The sequence below is a fragment of the Suncus etruscus genome, chromosome 4 (assembly GCF_024139225.1).
Source record: "Suncus etruscus isolate mSunEtr1 chromosome 4, mSunEtr1.pri.cur, whole genome shotgun sequence".
Classification (NCBI taxonomy): domain Eukaryota; kingdom Metazoa; phylum Chordata; class Mammalia; order Eulipotyphla; family Soricidae; genus Suncus; species Suncus etruscus.
Window position 1 is genome coordinate 14,333,213 of NC_064851.1, and position 23,016 is coordinate 14,356,228.

General features: G+C 48.7%; 3 protein-coding genes across 3 annotated transcripts in view; 1 reads left to right on the plus strand and 2 right to left on the minus strand.

Annotated features, from left to right (window-relative positions):
* Window positions 1-243: 243 nt before the first annotated feature.
* On the minus strand, window positions 244-8,993 carry VAMP1 (vesicle associated membrane protein 1). Its single transcript, XM_049772140.1, has 5 exons — window positions 8,824-8,993; window positions 5,092-5,218; window positions 4,752-4,910; window positions 2,874-2,925; window positions 244-2,445 (listed from the first exon to the last, which is right to left on the minus strand). Coding segments are annotated over exons 1-5 (357 nt in total). The 5' UTR covers window positions 8,826-8,993; the 3' UTR covers window positions 244-2,428.
* A 9,266-nt stretch (window positions 8,994-18,259) lies between these two features.
* MRPL51 (mitochondrial ribosomal protein L51) lies at window positions 18,260-19,408 on the minus strand. The gene is made up of 3 exons (XM_049772136.1): window positions 19,187-19,408; window positions 18,990-19,103; window positions 18,260-18,578 (listed from the first exon to the last, which is right to left on the minus strand). Exons 1-3 carry the CDS (start codon window positions 19,263-19,265, stop codon window positions 18,382-18,384), a joined length of 390 nt encoding a protein of 129 aa, XP_049628093.1. The 5' UTR covers window positions 19,266-19,408; the 3' UTR covers window positions 18,260-18,381.
* Window positions 19,409-21,038: 1,630 nt separating this feature from the next.
* NCAPD2 (non-SMC condensin I complex subunit D2) overlaps window positions 21,039-23,016 on the plus strand; it is a 39,752-nt gene continuing 37,774 nt past the window's right edge. The window contains exons 1-2 of the mRNA XM_049771956.1: window positions 21,039-21,336; window positions 22,382-22,530. Coding sequence (XP_049627913.1) covers window positions 22,404-22,530 — 127 coding nt within the window. The 5' untranslated portion in view covers window positions 21,039-21,336; window positions 22,382-22,403. The remainder of the gene's footprint in view (window positions 21,337-22,381; window positions 22,531-23,016) is intronic.

Genomic DNA, 23,016 nt, shown 5'->3' on the forward strand with positions numbered 1-23,016 from the left:
AAAAAAAGAAAAAAAAAAAAGAGAAAAGATGCGAGGCATTGTAAGCTTCCCGCTTAACTTCCCCTCACAAGCACCTGACAGGTTGCCCAAGTGCCAAACAGCTGAGTGAGACCCACTTCCTGTCTTAGCTCTGCACCTTTACCGCCCACAGCTACCTGGTCCCCCTGGTTCTGGGCCCTCAACCCCCACCCCCCACAAACCACTACCAAGTCCGTTTGGTTGAGTGGCAGGAATCTGTGGGGCTTTTTTCCTTTTTTTTTTGCCTTTATTCAGAATACATGAAATTGGTAAATATGCCACATGCCTTTGGTGGAGATACACATGTTCCTGTTCTCTCCAGGAAGGGGGTGGGGAGGGAAAAAGACAATGAGGCGATGAGAGACCCACGGTGAAAAGCCCACATCATCATCTTGTGGGAACTGAAGAAAGGGGTGGGGTGGGGGGAAGCTCGGCTTCATTTGCCCGCACAGTCCCGGGGAGTTGGTTGCATTTTTGCTCATGCGCATGGGGGTGGGTCCTGGGACAGCGAGGTCACACGTGGAAGAGGACGTGGGGTGAAAAAGAAAAATCTAAAAGGGGCCCCATTCCCCAACCCACCCAGACCAAAGCCAACTACAGTCCATGAGCCACCTGGGGGACAGGCACCCAGAAGGGATTCTGGGGAGCTAGGCTGGGCCCCCTGCCACCTAGGGGCAGACATGCTCCAGGCCTGGGACATATTTAGGACAGAGGAACTTCTCCAACGGTGACACCCACCCCCAGCATTAGGGCTCGGAGGTGCCCAGCAGAGTGACCCACTGATTTCTTCCAGCTCTTCAGGCCCGCTCTGGGACAGGAGGAAGGGAAGCGGGAGGCTGGGATGGGGAACGTCCAGGGGAGATGGGTTTTGTGCAATGAAATGCTGCTGCGTGGAAAAGGGGAGCTCCAGACCTCGCCCGGCTGCAGCTGCATCCTGCAATGGGGACCTCGAAGGACTGGAAGGGAGACAAGATCAAGCAGGCCCCCCCCCCCATCTGCCCTCTCCTCCTGCCGCACCATCTTCTGAATCTGTCCACTCTACACCCTTTCCTGAACCCCAGCCATAGCCCAGCAGGACACCTAGGTTCCTTGCATCTTTAGGTTCCAGGTGTAACCACAAAGAGAAGGAAAGAGAGGAGATAAAGAGGGATTCAGATGGGGGAAGGGAATCCGGTCTGAAGGGAAGTGTTGTGTGGAGAAAGGGGTCGGGGGACAGGACAGCAACATACAACAGAGATCCCCAATGCCAACTCCCTCAACACACAGAAAGGCCCCTCCTGCTTCCTTCTGGTTTATGACAAGCACAAAGGGCTGGGGGAGAGGAAAAGGGTTTCCCTTAGAACCCCAGGACCCTCACATGGAACCCCCCTCATGCTCCATTTTTAGGAAGGAATGAGACCTCTCCTGATAGGCAACAGTGCAGTTTCAAACTAAGCCCTGACATGATTTCCCTGCCACCAGCAGGTTTTCCTGCACTGGTTTACAAGGCCACTCACGCTTGAATTGAAATAAGCAGAGAACTTCCACCTTGGGCCAGATGAACTATTTGATTTTTGTTGTTTTTGTTTGAAAGTCATACCTGGTGATGTTCAGGAGTTAGTTCTGGCTTTATACTTAGTAATTACACCTGGCGATGCTCGGGTGTTGCATATGGAATGCCAGGGATCAAAGCTGTTTTGGCTGTGGGTAAAGTAAGTGCCCTCTCTGCTATGCTATCACTCCAGCCCCGCTAACTAAACTATTTGGTATCATCCTAGACAATCCGGAAATGTGCAGAAAATGGTCAGCTCCTTTCTGGCTGGTGGGACTACCTTGAGGATGGGAATGAGAGAATTCCTGCCTTTTCTAACTCTAGGTTAGAAAAGAGGAGAGCAAAGGGAAAGACCCTCTAAATGTCCTGACATGAGGAAGATCTTAGGCTCACAGTTTAGAAATGAGGTCCCCCCCAAAAGCAGGCTTGGCCCCAATCCCAAGATCCACTTAGGCCTGGGTCCAAACAGAAGTGCTAAGCACCTGCATGGAGTTGCAGGTTTCCAATTGACCATCCTCAGGTCCATGAGCATGATGGTCTATGACCATCTCTGTCACCTTTTCAGGCACATCACTTCAGCTACACCCTGGCCCTTGGTCTCTGACTCGCTCTGGCTTCTGGGGAAAACTCAGAACATGGTAGAAGGGAAGGAGGCCCCAGTGGTTGTCCTCCAGGTAGTGGCCCCGAACGATGCCACGAGCAGCATTTCCAGTGTGGAGGACATGAACACATGGCAAATGGAAGCAACAGAAAAGGAGGAATGGGCTGTGGAGAAGGCTGGGCTGGGATGGAGGAGGTGGTGAGAGCAAAGAGAGGGAGAGGGATGGGAGCTGGGATGGCCATGGAGAACAGGGAAGGGGTGGAGAAAGGGGCACATTCTCAAGTAAAAAAGTAGACTGGACACAGGAATCAGCAAGTCCCCGAAGGAAGAGCAAAAGAGAAAGAGAGAGAGACAGGAGAAAACAAGAGGGCAGGTTACATCAAGTTACCAGACAACTGGGCTCTCCGTTTTAGATGCGCCATCCCCACAGACCCTCAGACCCAAGCCAGTGGCCAAGAGCAAAGCCCCACTTTCTCAGGACAATCATCTCCCCCCACTCAGATCTTGCAGAGGGGAAAGCCTGTCCGCCCCCTAGGCAGTGCCCGGTCTTGGCCCTTTCTCCCTCCATCCCTCCCAAACCGGCAGCCACGATTTCCATACCGCAATTCATACCTCGGTCAGAGCAGCCCCATTCCCCAGGCAGGCAGGCAGCAGGCAGGGCTGGGAGAAGACTCGGGGACCTTCCCACCTCTTCACCCCACCAGCCACCTCAGCGATACTTACTTACAATAACTACCACGATGATGGCACAGATAGCTCCCAGCATAATCATCATCTAAGGAAACACAGAGAAGGTGAGCCCTTGGCTATGGGGAAGGAGGAAAGGAGCCAAGTGCTAGAGAGGAGGGAACTAAAAGGCCTCCAGCCTCAGGGGGGGAAAAAAAGCCCCTCTGGGGCCAGAGTGATAGCACAGTGTTTGCCTTGCACCAGGTAACCCGGGACAGACCCAGGTTCAATCCCCAGCATTCCATATGGTCCCCTGAGCCTGCCAGGAGCTTTTATTTTTTTTTTTTTTTTTTTTTTTTGGTTTTTGGGCCACACCCGGTAACGCTCAGGGGTTACTCCTGGCTATGCGCTCAGAAGTCGCTCCTGGCTTGGGGGACCATATGGGACGCCGGGGGATCGAACCGCGGTCCGTCTCCTAGGCTAGCGCAGGTAAGGCAGGCACCTTACCTCCAGCGCCACCGCCCGGCCCCGAGCTTTTATTTTTTTATTTTCTCTCCTTCCTTCCTTCCTTCCTTCCTTCCTTCCTTCCTTCCTTCCTTCCTTCCTTCCTTCCTTCCTTCCTTCCTTCCTCCCTCCCTCCCTCCCTCCCTCTCTCCCTCCCTTCCTTCCTCTTTTCTTTCATTTTTGGGTCACACCTACTGGAGCTCAGGAGCTTCTTTTTCTTTTTCCTTCCTTCCTTTTCTTCATTTTTTGGGTCACACCTAGTGGTGCTCAGGGGTTACTCCTGGCTCTATGCTCAGAAATTGCCCCTGGCAGGCTCAGGGGACCTTATGGGATGCTGAGGATCAGGAGCGATTTCTGAGTGCAGAGCCAGGAGTAATCCCTGAGTGCCACCAGGTGTGGCCAAAAACCAAAAACTAAAACAAACCAAAAAATCAATACCTCGCCAGTGCAGGCCTCTGGGATGGGCCTGCCTCCTGCCCCAGACAAAAACACCAGCAGCATAGTTGAAGAAACATCAGAGGCTGCAAGCTTACTTCTGTGGGCTTTTTCCTGATCCCCAAGGCCTCAAAAGGAAACTCAATGGAGGGGTTGGAGCTGTGGCACAGTGGTTGGGCCTTGCATGCAGCTGACAAAGGATGGACCATGGTTCGATCTTCCGGCATCCCATATGGTCCCCCAAGCCAGGAACTAGTTTTGAGTGCATAGCTAGGAGTAACCCCTGAGCATCACAGAGTGTGGCCCAAAATCCAAAAAAAAAAGAAAAAGAAAATCCACTTTGAATTTTTGGTGGGGGTTATTTTTTGAGGGTGGTGGTCATACATATCAGTGCTCAGGGTTTACTCCTGGCTCTGCACTCAGGGACCAATCCCAATGGGTTCATAGGATCATAGAGGATGCTGGGGATCAAATACAGGTCGACCTTGTGCAAGGCAACCTGCCCCCTTTGCTTTTTTGTCCCTCATCCTTAGGTGCGTAGGGATTACTCCTGGCTCTGTGCCCAGGAATCACCTCTAGTAACGGGACTCCAGGGGCCCCATGCCATTCACTGGCTCCGCCCTCAGGCCCCTCTAGCATTTCATTCCACACCATAAAGGGTTGTGTTCTTTCTTCAGGAGGATTTAACAAAGACCTCCAGCCAAGTCATTTTGGCAAGGAGGAGTTTAAGGGCCAGGTGAGACTTTTTCTATGGGGAGTTCCAGGGTTTGAAAAGCCGCCCAACCAAAGCCCTCTGGGTAGCACAGTCTCTCAGTCAGTGACTCTGAATACGCTAGCTCTCCCTGGTGGCCAACTCTGGTACTGCACCTCAAGGAGGCAGCTGCCCAGATTTCCTCCTGAGTTCTTCGGGGGCAAAGATGCAGCGCCATTAGAGGGCAAGAATGCAGAAAAGAGGGTTTTCTAGCCCAGAAAAAAAAAAAAAAAAAAAAACCTCACCTTGCAGTTTTTCCACCAATACTTCCTCTTTAGCTTGGCAGCGCTGCTCTCAAATTGTGATGCTCCTGCCTGCAAGGCGTCGGCCCGGTCATCCAGCTCTGACAGCTTCTGGTCTCTCTCCAGGACCTTGTCCACATTCACGCGCATGATGTCCACCACCTGCAAGGGGCATCGGAGCAAAGCTGCTGCTGGACGCAGGGGCAAGAACAGCACCCGGTATGCCCCAGGGGAACCATACGGGATGCATCCCAGAGTCCTTGGCCAACCTCCCCCACTGAATGAAGGAGGTGCTTTTACATGCCTGTGATCTGCAGTGTCAGAAGAAACGTGAGCCACTCACCTCTTCCACCTGAGCCTGGGTTTGCTGTAGCCTCCGGTTACTGGTGAGATTAGGAGGAGGGCCGGGGGGACCCCCACCGGGGGCAGCCCCTTCTGCCCCCTCTGCGGGTGGCTGGGCTGGAGCAGACCTGTGGAGAGTCGTGGGTTGAGCACACTTGGCTGAAGCAATAGGGCAGCTGAGAGGGTGCTTGCCTGGCATGAGGCTGACCAGAGTTCAATCCCTGACATCCCAAATGGTCCCCTGAACACCACCAGGAGTGATTTCCGAACACAGAGCCAGGAGTAACTAATCCTTGAGCATCATCACCAGGTGTGGCCCCCAAACAAACTAAAAGAAGCCCAAAAGAAATCACAGGTACCCCCACCCTACCCCAGATGGCCGAAGCAATATGCAGGTAGAAATGGGTTGGACTCCTGGGCAAGGCCACACAGATGGGCTGTGGCACAGAAGCAAGAAGCCACAGAGGTGCAAATCTGTGCAATGATGAGAAGAAGCTCTGAGACGGTCTATCCACAGACATCCATACTCAAAACACACCCTCACCAATGTGACAGTCTGGGCCTCACTGAAGTCAAATTGAAAAATCCCAACTCGGGGCCGGAGAGATAGCATGGAGGTAAGGCGTTTGCCTTTCATGCAGAAGGTCATCGGTTCAAATCCCGGCACCCCATATGGTCCCCTGTGCCTGCCAGGAGCAATTTCTGAGCCTGGAGCCAGAAATAACCCCTGAGCACTGCCGGGTGTGACCCAAAAACCAAAAAAAAAAAAAAAAAAAAAAAAAAAATCCCAACTCAAGTAAGGAGAAATTGGTACAAAGAAACTTTGGGTGAGCAAACTCCTCAGAACAAGTATATGGGTTGAAGAGGTGTTTTTTTTGTTTGTTTGTTGGCTGGGTTGGTTTTGTCTTGCAAATCCCAGATATAAAAAAGACAAGCTGACGGAAGTGCTGACAGGGCTCTTCTAATTGGTCATGGAGTATCAAAGATGAGGTTACTAGGACAGCTGAAAGGAAAGCTTGGAGAATCACCAGGGGCAGGACTTGGGGAGGTGGTGTGAGTCAGGACTGTTTGCTTCAATCTGGGGTTTATGGACACAGAACTGGGGCCCAAAGCAATTGTTTCAAGAATATAGACCAAAACAAAAATAAATAAGGGGCCGGAGAGATAGCATGGAGGTAAGGTGTTTGCCTTGAATGCAGAAGGATGGGTGGTTTGAATCCCGGCATCCCATATGGTCCCCTGAGCCTGCCAGGAGCGATTTCAGAGCGTAGAGCCAAGAGTAACCAACCCCTGAGTGCTGTCGGGTGTGATCCCCCCCAAAAAAACAAAAATAAATAAAAATATATAAATAAATAAAAAACACTGGCAAAGGTCCGCCACATACACATGTCATGATCATTTTGTCCTTCCCTTTTGGAGAGTTGACATTCGGTCTTCGGAATTTCCCCCAGCTCCTTATGACTCAAAGAGAAATTTTGCGTTACCTGCACTACACCACACAGAGCCTTAGAAGGGAATAATTCCAGGGTTGGGGTGGGGGAACACAAAGGGAAATGTCTTTTTTGGGGGGGAGTCCATACCCGGTGACGTTCAAGGGTTACTCCTGGCTATGCGCTCAAAAATTGCTCCTGGCTTGGGGGACCATATGGGACACCGGAGATCGAACCCAGGTCCATCCTGGATCAGCTACATGCAAGGCAAATGCTCTACCGCTGTGCTATCGCTCCATCCCCAGAAAGGGAGATGTCTTTAAGAGAAAACCCTATGCCCTAACACTCAAAAGCTAAATTCTCTTCCTAAAGAATTCCCAGGAATCTAACCTAAACCATGAGATTTTCATTGCCAAGAAAGAACATACAGGTAAAACAGAGGCAGGGGACTCAAAATTTGGAAGTAAACAGAAATCACAGAAGCACAATCTCACAAAACGTACCCCATTGCGGCAGCCCTGGAGTAAATATACTTTGAGACAAAACCTTTGCCACGGTCACCCCACTATTCACAACAGAATGAATACCAGGGAGTTTCTGCTTCCTAAGTGAATTTCTCCCCATCTAGAAAGAGAGATGGAGCCAGAACAATAGCACAGCGCTAGAGCGTTTGCCTTGGGACGGACCTGGGGGTTCAATCCCTGGCATCCCATATGGTCTCCTGAGCCTGCCAGGAGCGACTTCTGAGTGCAGAGCCAGGAGTAACCCCTAAGCACCGCCAGGTATGGCCCAAACACCTCCTCCTCCAAAAAAGAGAAACACCTCTTCCGGAGGCAATACTAGCAGATTACACTCTGCTCCTTCCGAGCTAAGGAACCACTTTCTCTAACAAAGGCACTGAAGGAGGCAAGTGAAAGGGAAGATAAGAAGTTGTGGAAGCCACAGTATAATCTTGTACACCGGAGACTGGTGCTCTGGTACTGACCTAAGCAATCTCATTCTCCAGCAAAGGTAGCACATTCATTGAAGAAGTGTTTGGCTTTGGAAGCGGGCCAGGACGGTGGCACCAATGACAAGGCTAAGGTCAGAGACCTCGTGATGCCTTACCAGTCACCAAGCTTTCTTGATCTCCTTCTCTTCCACCCACATAAGTGCTAAGGAGAACCAGTTCCCCTGAGAAAGACACACCCCCCCCATCCCCAAAACGGAATCTGAGTGCTTGGTCCAACTGCATGGCGTGGATGGGGAGAAAGACAAAAATCAAAGAGCAAGGAGCATGTATTTATAAAGCATTCAGACCATTTTGCCCACTGCTTGCTGCAAGCTGAAGCTACTTACTTAGCAGGAAAAACACAGGGAGAGTTACTCGCCTTATGTAACTGTAAGTAAAAAATCCCTTCCCTATTTTGTCACTCAAAGCAGCACAAATTCATTTAGGCAATAATAGGAAAGAAAGGAGGGAAAAAAGCTGTCTTCATCATACAGAGATCCTGCCAGGCAGTGCTAAGTCTCTCTCCCCATCTCCCTAGTTTTTTTCTTTCCCCAGGGGATCCAGGCTCCAGCGGGTGATGCTGTAGATGGTCTGAGACTAACTGAATGTGGGGAAGCCGGGAGCTCTCCGCTCTATTTCTTTTCCAAATGTTTGCCAAGAAAATAAATACCTCCTATCTGGGTCCCCTACCTGGAATTCACATGCATGCCCCTTGGGTCTTTCTGAGTCCCACACCAGGCACCAGGGAACTGACATGTAAAGTTTCTGGACTTTTTGCTCATTTACCAAGGTAGGGAGGGAGAGTTATATCCCGGCTGGGAGAGAAATGGGGTGCATATACAAAACCAGATTGCAGGGCAACCCAAGTTACTAGCTAGCAGGGAGTGAATCTTCATGGGTGTACCCGAAAGTCCTAAGCCCAGATTCAATCGGATAACGAAGGGGCTGTGGGGACCCCCTTTCTCCAGATGTCTCCGGCTCCACCTTTGCCCTCTCTGGAAACTCCACTGTTGGGGAAACCCGAATAAGGGGGCCCCGAGGGCCAAGAGGAGAGGATGCAATGAATCTGGGACCCCCCACGCCCCTGCCAGGCCCTTGGAGGTGCTGGCTGCAGCTGGTGCAAGAAATGGGGTGCTATCCTCCCCCTCCCCGGGGATGGCCAGGTCTGGGGGGCGGCGCGCGGTGGTGGTTCCCCGCGTCGCCGCCGCAGCTGCTGCTGCAATGCGCCATTTTCCGTCCCGCAGAGTCCGGCGCAGGGGGTGAGTGAGAGTTGGCCAAGAAGGCGCCGGGTCCCCCACACCAGTCAACTCACATTGTCGCGGACAAGAAGGAACCGGGGTTCGACTCCTCTTCCGAAGCTGCAGCGAGGCTGCACCTGGCAGGGGTTGGTGGGGGAACGCTGCGGCGGATGGGGATGGATGCGCCGAGCTCGGCCTGCTGCAGAGGACCACCGCCAAGTCGAGCTGCGGTGCAACTTACAGCGGCTGCTGAGCCGGCGCCGCTCTTTTATGGGAACTGGCCCCGCCTCGCCTGATGACGTCACTGGACCTTCATCCAATCAGCTCCCAGAAAGGGCTCCAGGGGCGTAGCCCCACTGTCAAAATCTAGCGGCAGGGCGGGGTGGAAATTTACAAAAAGCGACTCCCGCGGTTGGAGAAATCCCCGCCTTGCTGGGGATTTCCAGCCAATGATTAAGCAGTTTCTAGAGATTAGGCCCACCCACGGTCCCTGCGCAGCCAATCACAGCGCTGCCGCCGACAGCCGCGGGTGAGTCTCAGCTTTTAGATCGCTGGACCAGGACCCGCAGTGTGGTTCAGCTTTAGCTGCGATCTCGGTCCTTCCTCCCCATCTTCCTCCCTCAGATCGACAACTGGAGGATTCGACAGAAAGGCCCTCTTAGGTAGGTTTACTTAGCACATCGACTCAGAAACTTGAAAAACATCCAGGATTTTTTCCTTTTTTTGTTTTAAATAATTTTAATATATATTTTTTTATTTAAGTAACATGATTATAGTTGGGTTACAGTCACAAACAGAACACCCCCCCTTCACCAGTGTAACATTCCTCCCTCCCAATGCCCCCTTCCCCCTTCCCATCCCCTGCCTGTATTCGAAACAGGCATTCTACTACAGTTATTTGTTTTTAAGTTCAGTAAATGGTTTCTTTTTTCTTAAAGGATAAGGGTTAAAAAAAAATAATAGTAAAGGTGTGACAGTGGCAATCGCCGTTGTTTGCATAGGCCCAGAAAAATATGGGGAAAACGAAAAAAATCCTTGGCCTGATTACAAGAAAGCCTCACCCCCAAAGTTTATTGGCATAAGACCGACTCTGGGCTCCAAGCATTCCAATCTGTCCAACCTGAGTCATTCTTCGTGGTCCCGGTGAAACTTTTAGCTGTTATTGGTATCAGGTTCCTATATTTAAAGTTTCTGGATTCTATGCTTTTTTTTTTTTTTCATCGAAGTCAGACTGATGTGGAACATCCTCTAATTTCAGCACACCATTAGATGCAAAGCGATCTGCCCTGCAAGCAGGCTGTTGCTGAGTCGCCTGGGTGTTGAGAGCACTCTTTGGAGTAAGTCAACGCCAGAGCAGTGGTAGGTCTTCCCTGGTAGAGGTTTGGATCCTGGTAATGTTATAGACATTTGTTTGCATATGTATTATTTTCCTATTTAAATGTGCCTATGCAAAAGAGAAACAATGCCACAAGATATTGTTGGTGCATCTGGGGGCCGACGGATCAAGTCCAACATGTTTTAAATAACTTTTTTTTTTTTTTTTTGGTTTTTGGGCCACACCCGTTTGACGCTCAGGGGCTACTCCTGGTTCTGCGCTCAGAAATCACCCCTGACTTGCGGGGACCATATGGGACACCGGGGGATCGAACCGCGGTCCATCCACTTGCAAGGCGGACACCTAACCTGTAGCGCCACCTTCCCGGCCCTTAAATAACTTTTTAAGCCTCCAATAAGTCATTGAGTTGAATAGACCTTTTTCATCTTAGTAGTTAAAGAATTTTCTCTTCCTCCTCTCACTTTCCTACTGCAATCTATATAATCCCTTGCCTGCGGCTCAGTAGCAAAACTCACCGTTATTTTATATCTGCTAAGGAAAAAAGGTAATAAACTATGACACAAGAATAACATGGTGGGGCCGGTGAGGTGGCGCTAGAGGTAAGGTGTCTGCCTTGCAAGCGCTAGCCAAGGAGCTAGCCAAGGATCAGGACCAAGGTTCGATCCCCCAGCGTCCCATATGGTCCCTCCAAGCCAGGGGCCATTTCTGAGCGCATAGCCAGGAGTAACCCCTGAGCGTCAAACGGGTGTGGCCCAAAAACCAAAAAAAAAAAAAAAAAGAATAACATGGTAATTCTTAATTATTACTCATTTTATTTCATTTTATTTATTTTATCTATTTATTTATTTATTTATTTATTTATTTATTTATTTTGGATTGTGCTCCATCTGGCTGTGCTCAGGGCTAACTACTGACTCTGCATTCAGAGATTACTTCTGTGGTGCTGGGGATGGAACCTGTGTCCGCTGACTAGAAGGCAAATGCATTACCTGCTGTACTATCACTCCAGCCCCAATTCTTTTCATTCTATACAGCTTTACATATCCATGATTTTTCACACAATATAGCCCTGTGTACCTGCCATCAGGCCTTTGGTGATGCTGCATTTCTTTAAAAAGTGTTCCACTTTAGAAACTGGGAAGATGGTATAGGGGTAGGGCGTTAAGGCACTTGCCTTGCACAGGTCAAGCCCAGGTTCTATTCTGGTCCACTTCATGGACATGAACATGGACATGACACTTCATGGACATAAGGAGTAAGCCCTGAGCACAACTGAGTGTGGCCCAACTATCCACAAAGCATACACACACACACACACACACACACACACACACACACAAACACTGCTCCTCTTCTGTTTAAATTTTTCTTCCAAGAGTTAGACACCCATTTGGCAAGATTTTATTGCCATGGATATGACAAATACAATATGCTTGTACTGAAAAAAAGCTTTACATGCATCAGATCCAATCCCTGACATCATATATGATGCCCTGAGCATTGCAGTGATCCTTGAGCACAAAGCTAAGAGTAAGCACTGAGGAATCCCCCCCCCCCCGTGTAAACACCTCACCACCATAACCCTACCTACAATATAATATGACTACAGTGTAATAAGTGCTGTCTGGCTAATAGATATACCAACTTAGATGTTAAGTTGATAAAGGGGAGTGTTGGAATAAGCCCTGGGCATAGTTGGGTGTGTCCCAAAAAGCAAAAACAAAAAACAAAAAAGTCTATATGCTTATGATTCCTTTAAACATTTTTGAAAACAAGTTATAGAGATAGAGATAGAGAACCAATAAGTGATTGCCAGTTATTAAGAATGAGGTTTGTTGGGCCGGGTAGGTGGCGCTGGAGGTAAGGTGTCTGCCTTGCAAGCACTAGCCAAGGAAGGACCGCGGTTCGATCCCCCGGCGTCCCATATGGTCCCCCCAAGCCAGGGGCGATTTCTGAGCACATAGCCAGGAGTAACCCCTGAGCGTCAAACGGGTGTGGCCCAAAAAAACCAAAAAAAAAAAAAAAAAGAATGAGGTTTGAAAAAAAAAATGAGGTTTGGTGTAGCAATAGCACAGGGGAATCTTCTTGTCATTGTTCTGTAATCTGATTATGGTGGCAATTGAAAGAATATATTATGCCTAAAATTATACATACATTATGCATAGAAAATAACTATTTCAATAAAGTTTTTTAAATGTTCTATAAAGGATGTGCTCGCTTCGGCAGCACATATATTAAATGTTCTATAAAGGTATACAGTATTTACCTTTTTCTTTTTTGTTTTTTTTTTGGGGGGGGGGACATATCTGGCTATGCTCAGGGTTTACTCCTGTCTCTGTACTCGGGATCACTCCTGATTGTGCTCTGGGATCATATGTTGTGCCAGGGATTAAAACAGGAGTCTGGGGGCCGGAAAGATAGCATGGAGGTAAGGCGTTTGCCTTTCATGCAGAAGGTCGGTGGTTCGAATCCCGGCATCCCATATGGTCCCCCAAGCCTGCCAGGGGCAATTTCTGAGCGTAAGAACCAGAGCCAGGAATAACCCCTGAGCACTGCCGGGTGTGACCCAAAAACAAAACAAAACAAAACAAAACAAAACAAAAAAAACAGGAGTCTGGGGGCCAGAGCAATAGCACAGTGGTAGGACATTTGTCTTGTACGAGACCTGGCCCATCTAGGACCATCCTTGGTTTTATCCCTGGCATCCCATATGGTTTCCCAAACCAGGATCGATTTCTGAGCACATAGCTAGGAGTAACCCCTGAGCGTCATATATATGAGTCTGTCCTGTTTTAATGTGACACAAGTGTCCTACCTGTTGTGTAAACATTTTAATGGGAGTATTATGTTACTGACTCTACCCTGATCCGTGATTGTGCCCTATCCTAGGGTGTGACCTGGCATTCTGCTCCCACCCTAGGGTGGTACCTGATTCTGCTCCCAACATTGGGTGGTACCTGATCCCACCATTTGGTGGTACCTGATTCTGGGGGAAAAAACAAGGGTCTGTGGAAGGCAAGGGGCTTTCTGGCTGGAACTGATACTGAGGCTTTTGGCTTCTGTCTTGTCCTCCAAATAAAGCTAATATTTTCACAAGCCTGACTATCTGTGAGCTGTTTACCCGCTGCTTCACCTCAGAACCGCCGGCTGAACAGGGTGGCAGATGCGTGCTCCAAGCTGGAAGGGAAAGACTTCATCCTCCATCCCTCCATTAGTCAACCCCATCTAGAGCTGACTTGCAACACTACCTGTATGTAGTTGTATATGAAGACATCCAAGAAATAAGTTTAGCTAGAGAACTTTTAGTCTGAGGAAGGTGGCAGAAAGAGATGATCTAAGGACTCTTAATTTGAATTACCTGAACACAGACAGCAGCAAAGAATTCTTTGCTAATGTGGGTCCTGTTTACACTTTTCTATCTGCCATCTCTCCATGAGGAAGACTATCCACAGAGACTTCCTCTTCCCTTCACTTACTTACTAGCTTCCTCTTCCCTTCACTTACCCCTTTTGGAACGTAAAGACCCACTTAGGCTTGGTTAGTATTTTTTTTTTTGGGGGGGAGCCACATCTGGTAGTACTCAGGGATTACTCCTGGTTCTTCACTCAGAAATTCTGGAAGGCTCTGGGGACCACATAGGATGCTATAGATCTAACCCAGGTAGGCTACATGCATGGCAAATGCACTACCCACTGTGCTATTGTTCAGGCCCCTTAGTTAGAATTTAGATAACTACTTTTGTCTGTTAACAGCTGTCCTTCTTCTCTTGTTGATTGACACTGAATAATAAATATCATAGGACAGACTGGGGGCTCAGTCCACAAGGCAGGGAGCTCCCCTGATCCATGCTTATATCTATTTTGCCTATCTTCTTTTATTTGGGGGGTCACACCTGGCAGCACTCAGAGTTTACTCCTGGCTTTACGCTCAGAAGTTGCTCCTGGCAGGCTCGAGGGACCATATGGGATGCTGGGATTCCAACCATCATCCTTCTGCATGCAAGGCAAATGCCTTACATCCATGCTATCTCTTTGGCCCCTATCTACTTTTCTTAATCCTCTTAATGCCTGGCTTTAGGCTCATTAGCCCATACACTAGCAATATGTTGTCCTTGGGGCCAAAGTGATATGTGCTATCACCTGGCACTACCAGGTGTGAACCCCCCTCCCCTGGCCCAACAAAAAACTAGATAGATAAACAGAAACTGTCTTACTCTGTGTGTCTGTCTCTCTCAAACTGCCATAGATAGAACAGGCAGACAGGCAGGCAGGCAGGCAGGCAGGCAGGCAGACAGACAGACAGACAGACAGACAGACAGACAGACAGACAGACAGACAGACAGATAGATAGATAGATAGATAGATAGATAGATAGATAGATAGATAGATAGATAGATAGATAGGTAAACACAGTCTTACTCTGTGTGTCTGTCTCTCTCAAACTGCCTTACTATCCAGCAGATACACTTGAGGGAAATTCCTTCTAGAGAAACAAAAAAATTATGCTCACACAAACTTGTTTATAACAGGGTCATGTCTAACAACCCCAAAGTGAAATCCCAGATGTCATTTTTAATTTTTGGGGGGGCCACACTGGGCAAGTGCTCAGAATATTCCTGGCTGTGCACTCATAAATCACGCCTTGCAAGCTCAGTGGATCATATGGAGTGTTAGGAATTAGATCTGGTTTGGCTGCATACAAGGCCAACATCCTATCTGCTGTGCTATCTATCACTCTGGACTCAACCCAGATGTCTTTAAGTAGGTAAATGATTAAGCACACAGTGGTGTAACTGTGTGTATACAAACTGTGACTGGAAAAATAAAGCAGGTGGGGGTGTTTACTTTTCCAGCTGGATGCTTCAATGCTAGAACCTGAGAATGCACTACAGCTCATGTATTTTGGTGCCAAAAACTACCAGGGCCATCTGGAGGAATCTGGGTATCTTGAGGAATACATCCAGTGGTGCTTAGGGTACCATACAGTGCTGAAGTTTAAACCCCAGCTTACAAATCAGATATGCCTCACCACTGAGCTATCTTTCTAGCACTCTTCAGATTTCAGATATTCTATCTGAAGAGAAGGTTTGGACACCACTCCTGTACTGCTCAGGCATTTATTCTTCGTTCTACACTTAGGGATCACTCCTGTCAGGACTCGGGACCAAATGAGGTGCCAGAGATCAAATTTTGGTCTGCCACATGCATAGTAAGTGCCTTAACCCCTGTACTATTTTTGCAGCCTCTAGCTTGAAAATTATCGCACTTCTCTTATATTTCATTGCAGCATGGAAAGTAGGAAAGTATTTTGTTTATGAGCTTCTGGCTGGAGGACTCAGTCGCCAGGTGGGGAGGAGAGGGGAGGGAGAGGGAGGGAGAGAGAGAGAGAGAGAGAGAGAGAGAGAGAGAGAGAGAGAGAGAGAGAGAGAGAGAGAGAGAGAGACAGACAGACAGACAGACAGACAGACAGAAAGACAGAGAGTTATTTTATTCTCAGTCCAGTGGGGGGGGAGGTTTGTTTCTGACAAAGAGATAATTTACCAGCCAGAGAGGGCCACTGGGAGGCCTGGTCCAGGTTTTGAGAAAGAGAATAGAGAAAGATAAAGGCAGAGCAAGTAGCATCTCTTGATGGGCATGGCCTCTGGCCACAGCAGGCAGGCTCTGCTCCAGACTCTACCCTACCCTGTCCCCCCAACTATCAAATTTTTTTCTTTAAATACCTACCAGATAGGGGCCGGGCGGTGGCGCTAGAGGTAAGGTGCCTGCCTTGCCTGCGCTAGCCTAGGACGGACTGAGGTTCGATCCCCCGGTGTCCCATATGGTCCCCCAAGCCAGGAGCGACTTCTGAGCGCATAGCCAGGAGTAACCCCTGAGTGTCGCCGGGTGTGGCCCAAAAACCAAACAAACAAACAAAAAAAATACCTACCAGATAACAAGGGGCATGTCTGGGTACAATTCCAAGAACATGTCCAGGGTATGTGTTCTGGTCCAGTTATCATTACAAGAAGATAATAATATATATATCAACACCCAGGTAAATGCAAGGCATTTACCTTGCATGCCTTACCTCCACGCTCTCTCCGGCTCCTTTAAAACAATTTTTTTTTGTTTTGGTTTTTGGTTCACATCCGGCAGTGCTCAGGGGTTACTCCTGGCTCTACACTCAGAAATCGCTCCTGGCAGGCTCAGGGGACCATATGGGATACTGGGGTTCGAACAACCAACCTTCTGCATGAAAGGCCTTACCTCCATGCTATCTCTCCGGCCCCTTTAAAATTTAAAAATAATTATGGGAGCTGGAGCGTTTGCTTTGCATGCACAAGGACAGTGGTTCAAATCCCGGCATCCCATATAGTCCCTTGAGCCTGCCAGAGGCGATTTCTGAGCATAGAACCAGGAGTGGCTTCTGAGTGCTCCTAGGTGTGACCCAAAAACCAAAAAAAAAAAAAAAGAAAAGAAAAAGAAAAAAAAAAGAATGATCATCTTTGGTGATGAGGCAGAAAACCTGGGATCGGGCCCGGAGAGATAGCACAGCGGCATTTGCCTTGCAAGCAGCCGATCCAGGACCAAAGGTGGTTGGTTCGAATCCCGGTGTCCCATATGGTCCCCCGTGCCTGCCAGGAGCTATTTCTGAGTAGACAGCCAGGAGTAACCTGAGCACCACCGGGTGTGGCCCAAAAAACAAAAAAAAATAAAATAAAACCTGGGATCATCAGTGGAGGGAAATGAACATTGGTGGTGGGACTGGTGCTGGAACACTATGTCTAAAACTGAACTTTGAATAACTTTGTAAATCGTGATGCTTCAATAAAATTTTTTTATTTAATTTTTTTTGTCACACCCGGTGGCACTCAGGAGTTACTCCTGGCTCTGTGCTCAGAAATCGCTCCTGGCAGGCTTAGGAGACCATATGGGATGCAGTGAATCGAACCAGGACCCATCCAAGGTTGGCTGCATGCAAGGCAAATGCCCTACCACTATGCTATCACTCCGGCCCAAATAAAAAAAAGTTTTTTTTTGTTTTTGTTTTTGTTTTTTGGTTTTTGGGTTACTCCTGGCTCGATGCTCAGAAATCGCTCTTGGCAGACTCAGGGAACCATGTGGGATGCTGGGATTAGAACCATCGACCTTCTGCATGCAAGGCAAACGCCTTATCTCCATGATCTCTCTGGCCCCCCCAATAACATTTTTTAAATGAGGGGCTGGAGCGATAGCACAGTGGCAGGGTGTTTGCCTTGTATGTGGTTGATCCGAGACAGACCAGGTTTGATCCCTGGCATTCCATGTAGTCCCCCGAGCCTGCCAGGAGCGATTTGTGAGCACAGAGCCAGGAATAACCCAAGTGCTGCCAGGTGTGGCCCAAAAACAAAAAAAAATTTTTCTTCTTTAAATTAAAACTGTTTTGAAGCACTAATTTGACATTACTACAGAATTTTCAATAAAAAGAAAAGACTATTTCCTGGGCCAGAGAGATAGTACAAAGAGTAGGATGTTTGCCTTGCACAGACCCAACCTGAGTTCAATTCCTGCCACATGTTTCCTTGAGCATACCTGGAGTGATACCTGAGCACAGAGCTAGAACTAAGGTCTAAGCATAGCCAGGTGTGGCCCCAAAACAACAAAAAAACATGAAGGGCCAAAATTCAAGAAATATCAATGTCAATGATAAATACATCCCTTTTCTCATTCCAATGATCAACCACTTTGGGGGGGGGGGCAGGAGAGTGAGTCTTAAACGGGATAATCCAGGAATACCTAGGCAGAGTTTAGAAAGGGAATGAAAAAAGAAAAAAAGAAAAAAGAAAGAAAGGGAATGAATCTAAACAGCCAATTGAGAAGCAGTTCTCCAGCAATTTTTATAGAATAGTCACTTACCTAGAGAGAAGCTTCTGCAGACTAGGAGAACCTGCAGACTAAGGTTACCCAGCCTGCCCCTCAAAACAGGTCCCTGTCATAGCTCTTGACTCTCCTCTACATCATCACACCACAGAAATACAAAAGTGAGGCCCAGAAGTGGTCTTCAACAAGAAGTCTAAGGCCAGAAATACAACTGTCTAGTTTCACTGCAAAGGGGAAAATGGTGAAGTGCAAATTGAAGAGGTGGGGTGAACTAGGCTTCAGAGACAACACGAATGAATGGAAACAGCAGGTACACAAAAACGGAAGGGATGTCACTGATTCCAAAGATGCCCCCATTTTATTGCCTAAAGCATACAAATTCATTTCCTTAGAAGGAAAAGTCCTTTTCCCCTTCAGGGCGACAGAGATGCCACTTCCACAGTTCTGGGCTTTCTTCTCTAACGGTACTTCCCATGGCGGTTAAAGTGTTTGTAGAGATAGCTGATGCGTTTGTTCAGTTTATGCAGGTCATCAAGGAACATCCGATTTCCAACCATTTTCTTCTTTCTGATACAACGCTGCAATTCATTTCCCTTCCAACCTCTGAGCCATCTAGGGCCCTTAATCAGCTCTTTGGGGTGCTTTTCAAAGTTTCCTGTGTGACGTAAGAAACCGTATTACTTACAAGAAGAGAGAAACCAAAGTCTTCAACACACAGTTCCATCATCCTAAGTATTCCCTATAGGCAAGACATGTTACTCTACCCATCACAGGAAATTATCAATGCACCACAGGTAGCAAAACACTCCTGAGCTTCAAGTTCTGGCACGGTCATTTGCTACCTTTGGAAAAAATTGCTTAGGTGTTCTGTGCTCAGTGTTCTTATCTATAAAAGGATATAGGCTCTTAAGAGATTTAATATACTCAGAGCATTCAGAACTGTGCCCAATTAATGTTAACAGCCATGTATCAGCTCTTCCCTTCAAAAATGGTACCATTCCTACACAGGGAAACTTGCCGTCCCAGAAATCTCTTCAAGGGGGGGAGAGAGTCAATCAAGACTTACCTAGAATCCCGATGTTGTCATACACCCCAAACAGAGCCCTTTTCTCATTCCAACGATCAACCACTTTGGGGGGCGGGAGAGTGAGTCTGATACGGGCTGATAATCTAGGAATACCTAGGCAGATCGGAGAGAGGGAATGAATCTAAACGACCTACTGAGAAGTAGTTCTCCAGTGGTTTTATAGCGTAGTCACTTACCTAGAGAGAAGCTTCTGCAGGCTAGGGGAACCCAAGCTAGGGCTACCCTGCCTGCCCCCCAAAAGAGGGTCCCTGCCATAGCTCTTGACTCCCCTCTACAACAGCACACCAAGGCGGGGGTGCAAAAGTGAAGGCCAGAAGCTGTCTTCAACAAGAAGTTTATGGACACCTTCAGCTAAGGACTCAGAAGAGTACGTCTATGGGCGCAGCCATATTGGACAATTCCCGGCAAGCTTTGCGCTCAGGGCCCGCCCTCGCCACGCCATTTGAGGCATAAGCCCCGCCCACTCCACCAACTTCCGGTAATGGGCGGCGTGCGATCTCTTTCGCTATTGGATGCGCGCGGACAGCTTCCGGTCTGACGCGGAAGTAGCGGCACACCGGAAGTGCCGACGGGGACAACATCAGAACTCAGTCTTTCTTTGCTTCTTTGGGTTTCCCTGCTTTGTGAGAGAGATGAAAGAAATCCTAGAGCCTGGATCCCAAGGATTCCTTCCTTCCTTTCTTCCTCCTTGCATTTGGCAGAATCTTTTGTTTGTTTGTTTTTTGGTTTTGGGGCCACACCCAGCATTGCTCAGGGGTTTACTCCTGGCTCTGTGCTCAGAAATCACTCCTGGCAGGCCTACTCCTAGGGGACCATATGGGATGCCGGGATTCGAACCACCGTCGGTCCTGGATCGGCTGCTTGCAAGGCAAATTAATGCCCTACCACTGTGCAGATTCACTCCGGCCCCGGAGTCGTTTCTGATTCCCTGTTTTTTTTTGGGGGGGGGGGGAAAGCTGAGGTACAGAGGGAGGTGAAGGCCCGAGGGCACTTGCTTTGTTGCTTGCAGCCAACCTGGGCTCGATCCTCAGCATCCCATATTCTGAGCATCACCAGGAATCATCCCTCAGCACTGCTGTGGTGGTGCCCCCCCCCCCAAAAAAAAAAAGAATACTGGCATCACATTGCAGAGATTAGGGGACCTGGACCTAAGGTTTGAGACTTGACTCTTATCCTAGGACTAACTGAGAGAGTAACTGAGAGTCCAGCTAAAAAAAAACCCTGAATTTTTCTTTTTCTTTTTTGGGGGGTGGGGGGGGGTCATACCCGGCAGCGCTTAGAAATTACTCTTGACTCTGCTCTAAGAAATCGCTCCTAGGGGCCGAAGAGATAGCATGGAGGTAAGGCGTTTGCCTTCCATGCAGAAGGACGGTGGTTCGAATCCCTGCATCCCATATGGTCCTCCGAGCCTGCCAGGGGCCATTTCTGAGCATAGAGACAGGAGTAGCCCTGAGCGCAGCCGGGTGTGACCCCCCCCCCCCCAAAAAAATAAAGAAAAAAAGAAATCGCTCCTAGCAGGCTCAGAGGATCATAGGGATTTTTTTTGTTTGTTTGTTTGTTTTTGGGTCACACCCAGCAGCGCTCAGGGGTTCCTCCTGGCTCTATGCTCAGAAATCGCCCCTGGCGGGCTCAGGGGACCATATGGGATGCCAGGATTCGAACCACTGCCCCTCTTGGGTCAGCTGTGTGCAAGCAAAGGCCCTACCACTGTGCATATACATAAACGTACAAATTATTTGTTTTTGTTTTTTGGGTCACACCCGGCTGCACTCAGGGGGTTCCTCCTGGGTCTAGGCTCAGAAATCGCTCCCTACAGGCTCGGGGGACCATATGGGATGCCGGGATTCGAACCACCGTCCTTCTGCATGCGAGGCTGCGAGGCAAATGCTTTACCTCCATGCTATCTCTCCGGCCCCAGCTGAAGCTCTTTTGCAGACCGCACCAGAAGCCCCGCCTCTGCCCCCAGAGGGGAAAGGGCGGCCACTAGGGTGGGGGACTCTGAGCCTAAGTCCACGCCTTAGGCCCCGCCTGCCTGATCACTGGCTCCTGCGCCGTGATCGGTCAGATTCTGCAGAGAGCGTCGCCATTGGCTCGTTTGCAGCCGTTGGGATTTTTGAACCCCGTCTTTGAAGCGTTACCCGCGCGGGCCTGTTTCCGAGGTGGCAGTTTTGGGGCCTCGCTCTGCACTGGATTGGCTGGAGTTTCTGCCCGCCGGAGTGCTGTTTCGATGATTGGAGCGTTTTGCACATTGTTGTTTTTTTTTTTTAACTCTTCCTCTCTCGTCTCTGCAACCTTGGCCTTGGGAGCCGCGTGGGAGATTCCCTGGGTGAGGAGGCTATGGGAATTTCGGGAACGGGGTGAAATGGCCTGAGACCCAGAGGCAGGGAGGTTTAGCCGGGTATATTGTGGGAGGACGGAGAGGTAGGCACAGGAATGTTTTTTTTTTTGTTTTGTTTTTTTTTTTTTGGTTTTTGGGTCACACCCGGCGGTGCTCAGGACTTACTCTTGGCTGTCTGCTCAGAAATAGCTCCTGGCAGGCACGGGGGACCATATGGGACACCGGGATTCAAACCAACCACCTTTGGTCCTGGATCGGCTGCTTGCAAGGCAAACGCCGCTGTGCTATCTCTGTTTTATGCCAGATGCTAGAGGCGATATTGGCGCAAGTCATTGTCATCTTCTATTGTAAATGGGTTTCCATGAGTTTGCAATTTTAAGAATTAGATCGGGGGCCCGGAGAGATAGCACAGCGGCGTTTGCCTTGCAAGCAGCCGATCCAGGACCAAAGGTGGTTGGTTCGAATCCCGGTGTCCCATATGGTCCCCCGTGCCTGCCAGGAGCTATTTCTGAGCAGACAGCCAGGAGTAACCCCTGAGCACCGCCGGGTGTGGCCCAAAAATCAAAAAAAAAAAAAAAAAGAAAAAGAAAAAAAGAAAAAAGAATTAGATCGGTCAGGATGAATTAAGTTGTTGTTGTTGTTGTTTTTAAGCCCAGCAACGTGGCTCCTATGAGGACTGTTATGCAAACTTGAGATACTAAAGGCATTCCCATTCTGAAATCAGGAAGCCTGCCTTGCTACGTTGCTTTTGGCTTTGGTGTGATAACTCTTTTTGCATAAGAAGCTTTGCCCATAAAACCTAACAATAATGCTAACTTCGTGCATGGACGTTCCACTTTGCAGTTCTTTAAGCCTTTGACTCCATGGTGCCTCAGATCACTGTGATCCTTGGTATCCCCAGTTTACATATGTGATATTGAGAGCGTTAAGTAGCCATGGCAAAACCTGGTGAAGAGATGGGGGAGAGAATAGACCAGATAAGAAAAGAGAGGAGGTATATACAGATTCTGACTGTTTCCTTTTTGGGTTCCAGTCTGTGAGACAGAGGGAGAAAGATGTCTCCCCAGCTGTTTGAATTCCACCTGCCCTTGTCCCCAGAGGAATTGTTGAAAAATGGCGGGGTGAATCAATATGTTGTTCAAGAGGTAATCTCCATCAAACAGCTTCCCGCACAACTTAGAGGTAAGACAGTACCTACCACTTCAAAACAGCTATATGTGTGTTGTCTGTCTGTTCTGCCACACCTCGAGCTTCAGGAGAGCAAAGAAAACGTCCTTATTCCTGCTTTTGGCACCCTTAGGTGACACAGAGACCTGTCTTGACCACCTGTTGGCTCATCAGTAAACTTAGTGGTATATTGGTATATGTGGTTATTCTTTTGTGGGGAGGATTATTTCAGATCTTTACCTCTTACCACCACACATCAAAGTCCTGGGTTGAATTTAAAAATTATAAGAGCAGCCTTTTTTCATTCTGGAGAAGCCAATTCTCTCTCTCTCTCTCTCTCTCTCTCTCTCTCTCTCTCTCTCTCTCTCTCTCTCTCTCTCTCTCTCCCTCTCCCTCTCCCCCTCTCTCCCTCTCCCCTCTCTCTCCCTCTCTCTTCCTCTCTCCCTCCCCCCTCTCTCTCCTCTCTCCACTCTCTCTTCTCTCTCTCTTTCTTACACCCCT

Excerpts from the sequence above, each read along its gene's own strand:
- MRPL51 (XM_049772136.1), bottom strand. The coding sequence starts at position 19,265 with ATGGCAGGGACCCTCTTTTGGGGGGCAGGCAGGGTAGCCCTAGCTTGG. Across the intron at positions 19,104-19,186 it reads CTGCAGAAGCTTCTCTCTAG|GTATTCCTAGATTATCAGCC; the intron begins GTAAGTGACTAC and ends CGATCTGCCTAG. Across the intron at positions 18,579-18,989 it reads TGACAACATCGGGATTCTAG|GAAACTTTGAAAAGCACCCC; the intron begins GTAAGTCTTGAT and ends TACGTCACACAG.
- VAMP1 (XM_049772140.1), bottom strand. Across the intron at positions 4,911-5,091 it reads CCCAGGCTCAGGTGGAAGAG|GTGGTGGACATCATGCGCGT; the intron begins GTGAGTGGCTCA and ends TGCCCCTTGCAG. Across the intron at positions 2,926-4,751 it reads ATTGGTGGAAAAACTGCAAG|ATGATGATTATGCTGGGAGC; the intron begins GTGAGGTTTTTT and ends GTGTTTCCTTAG.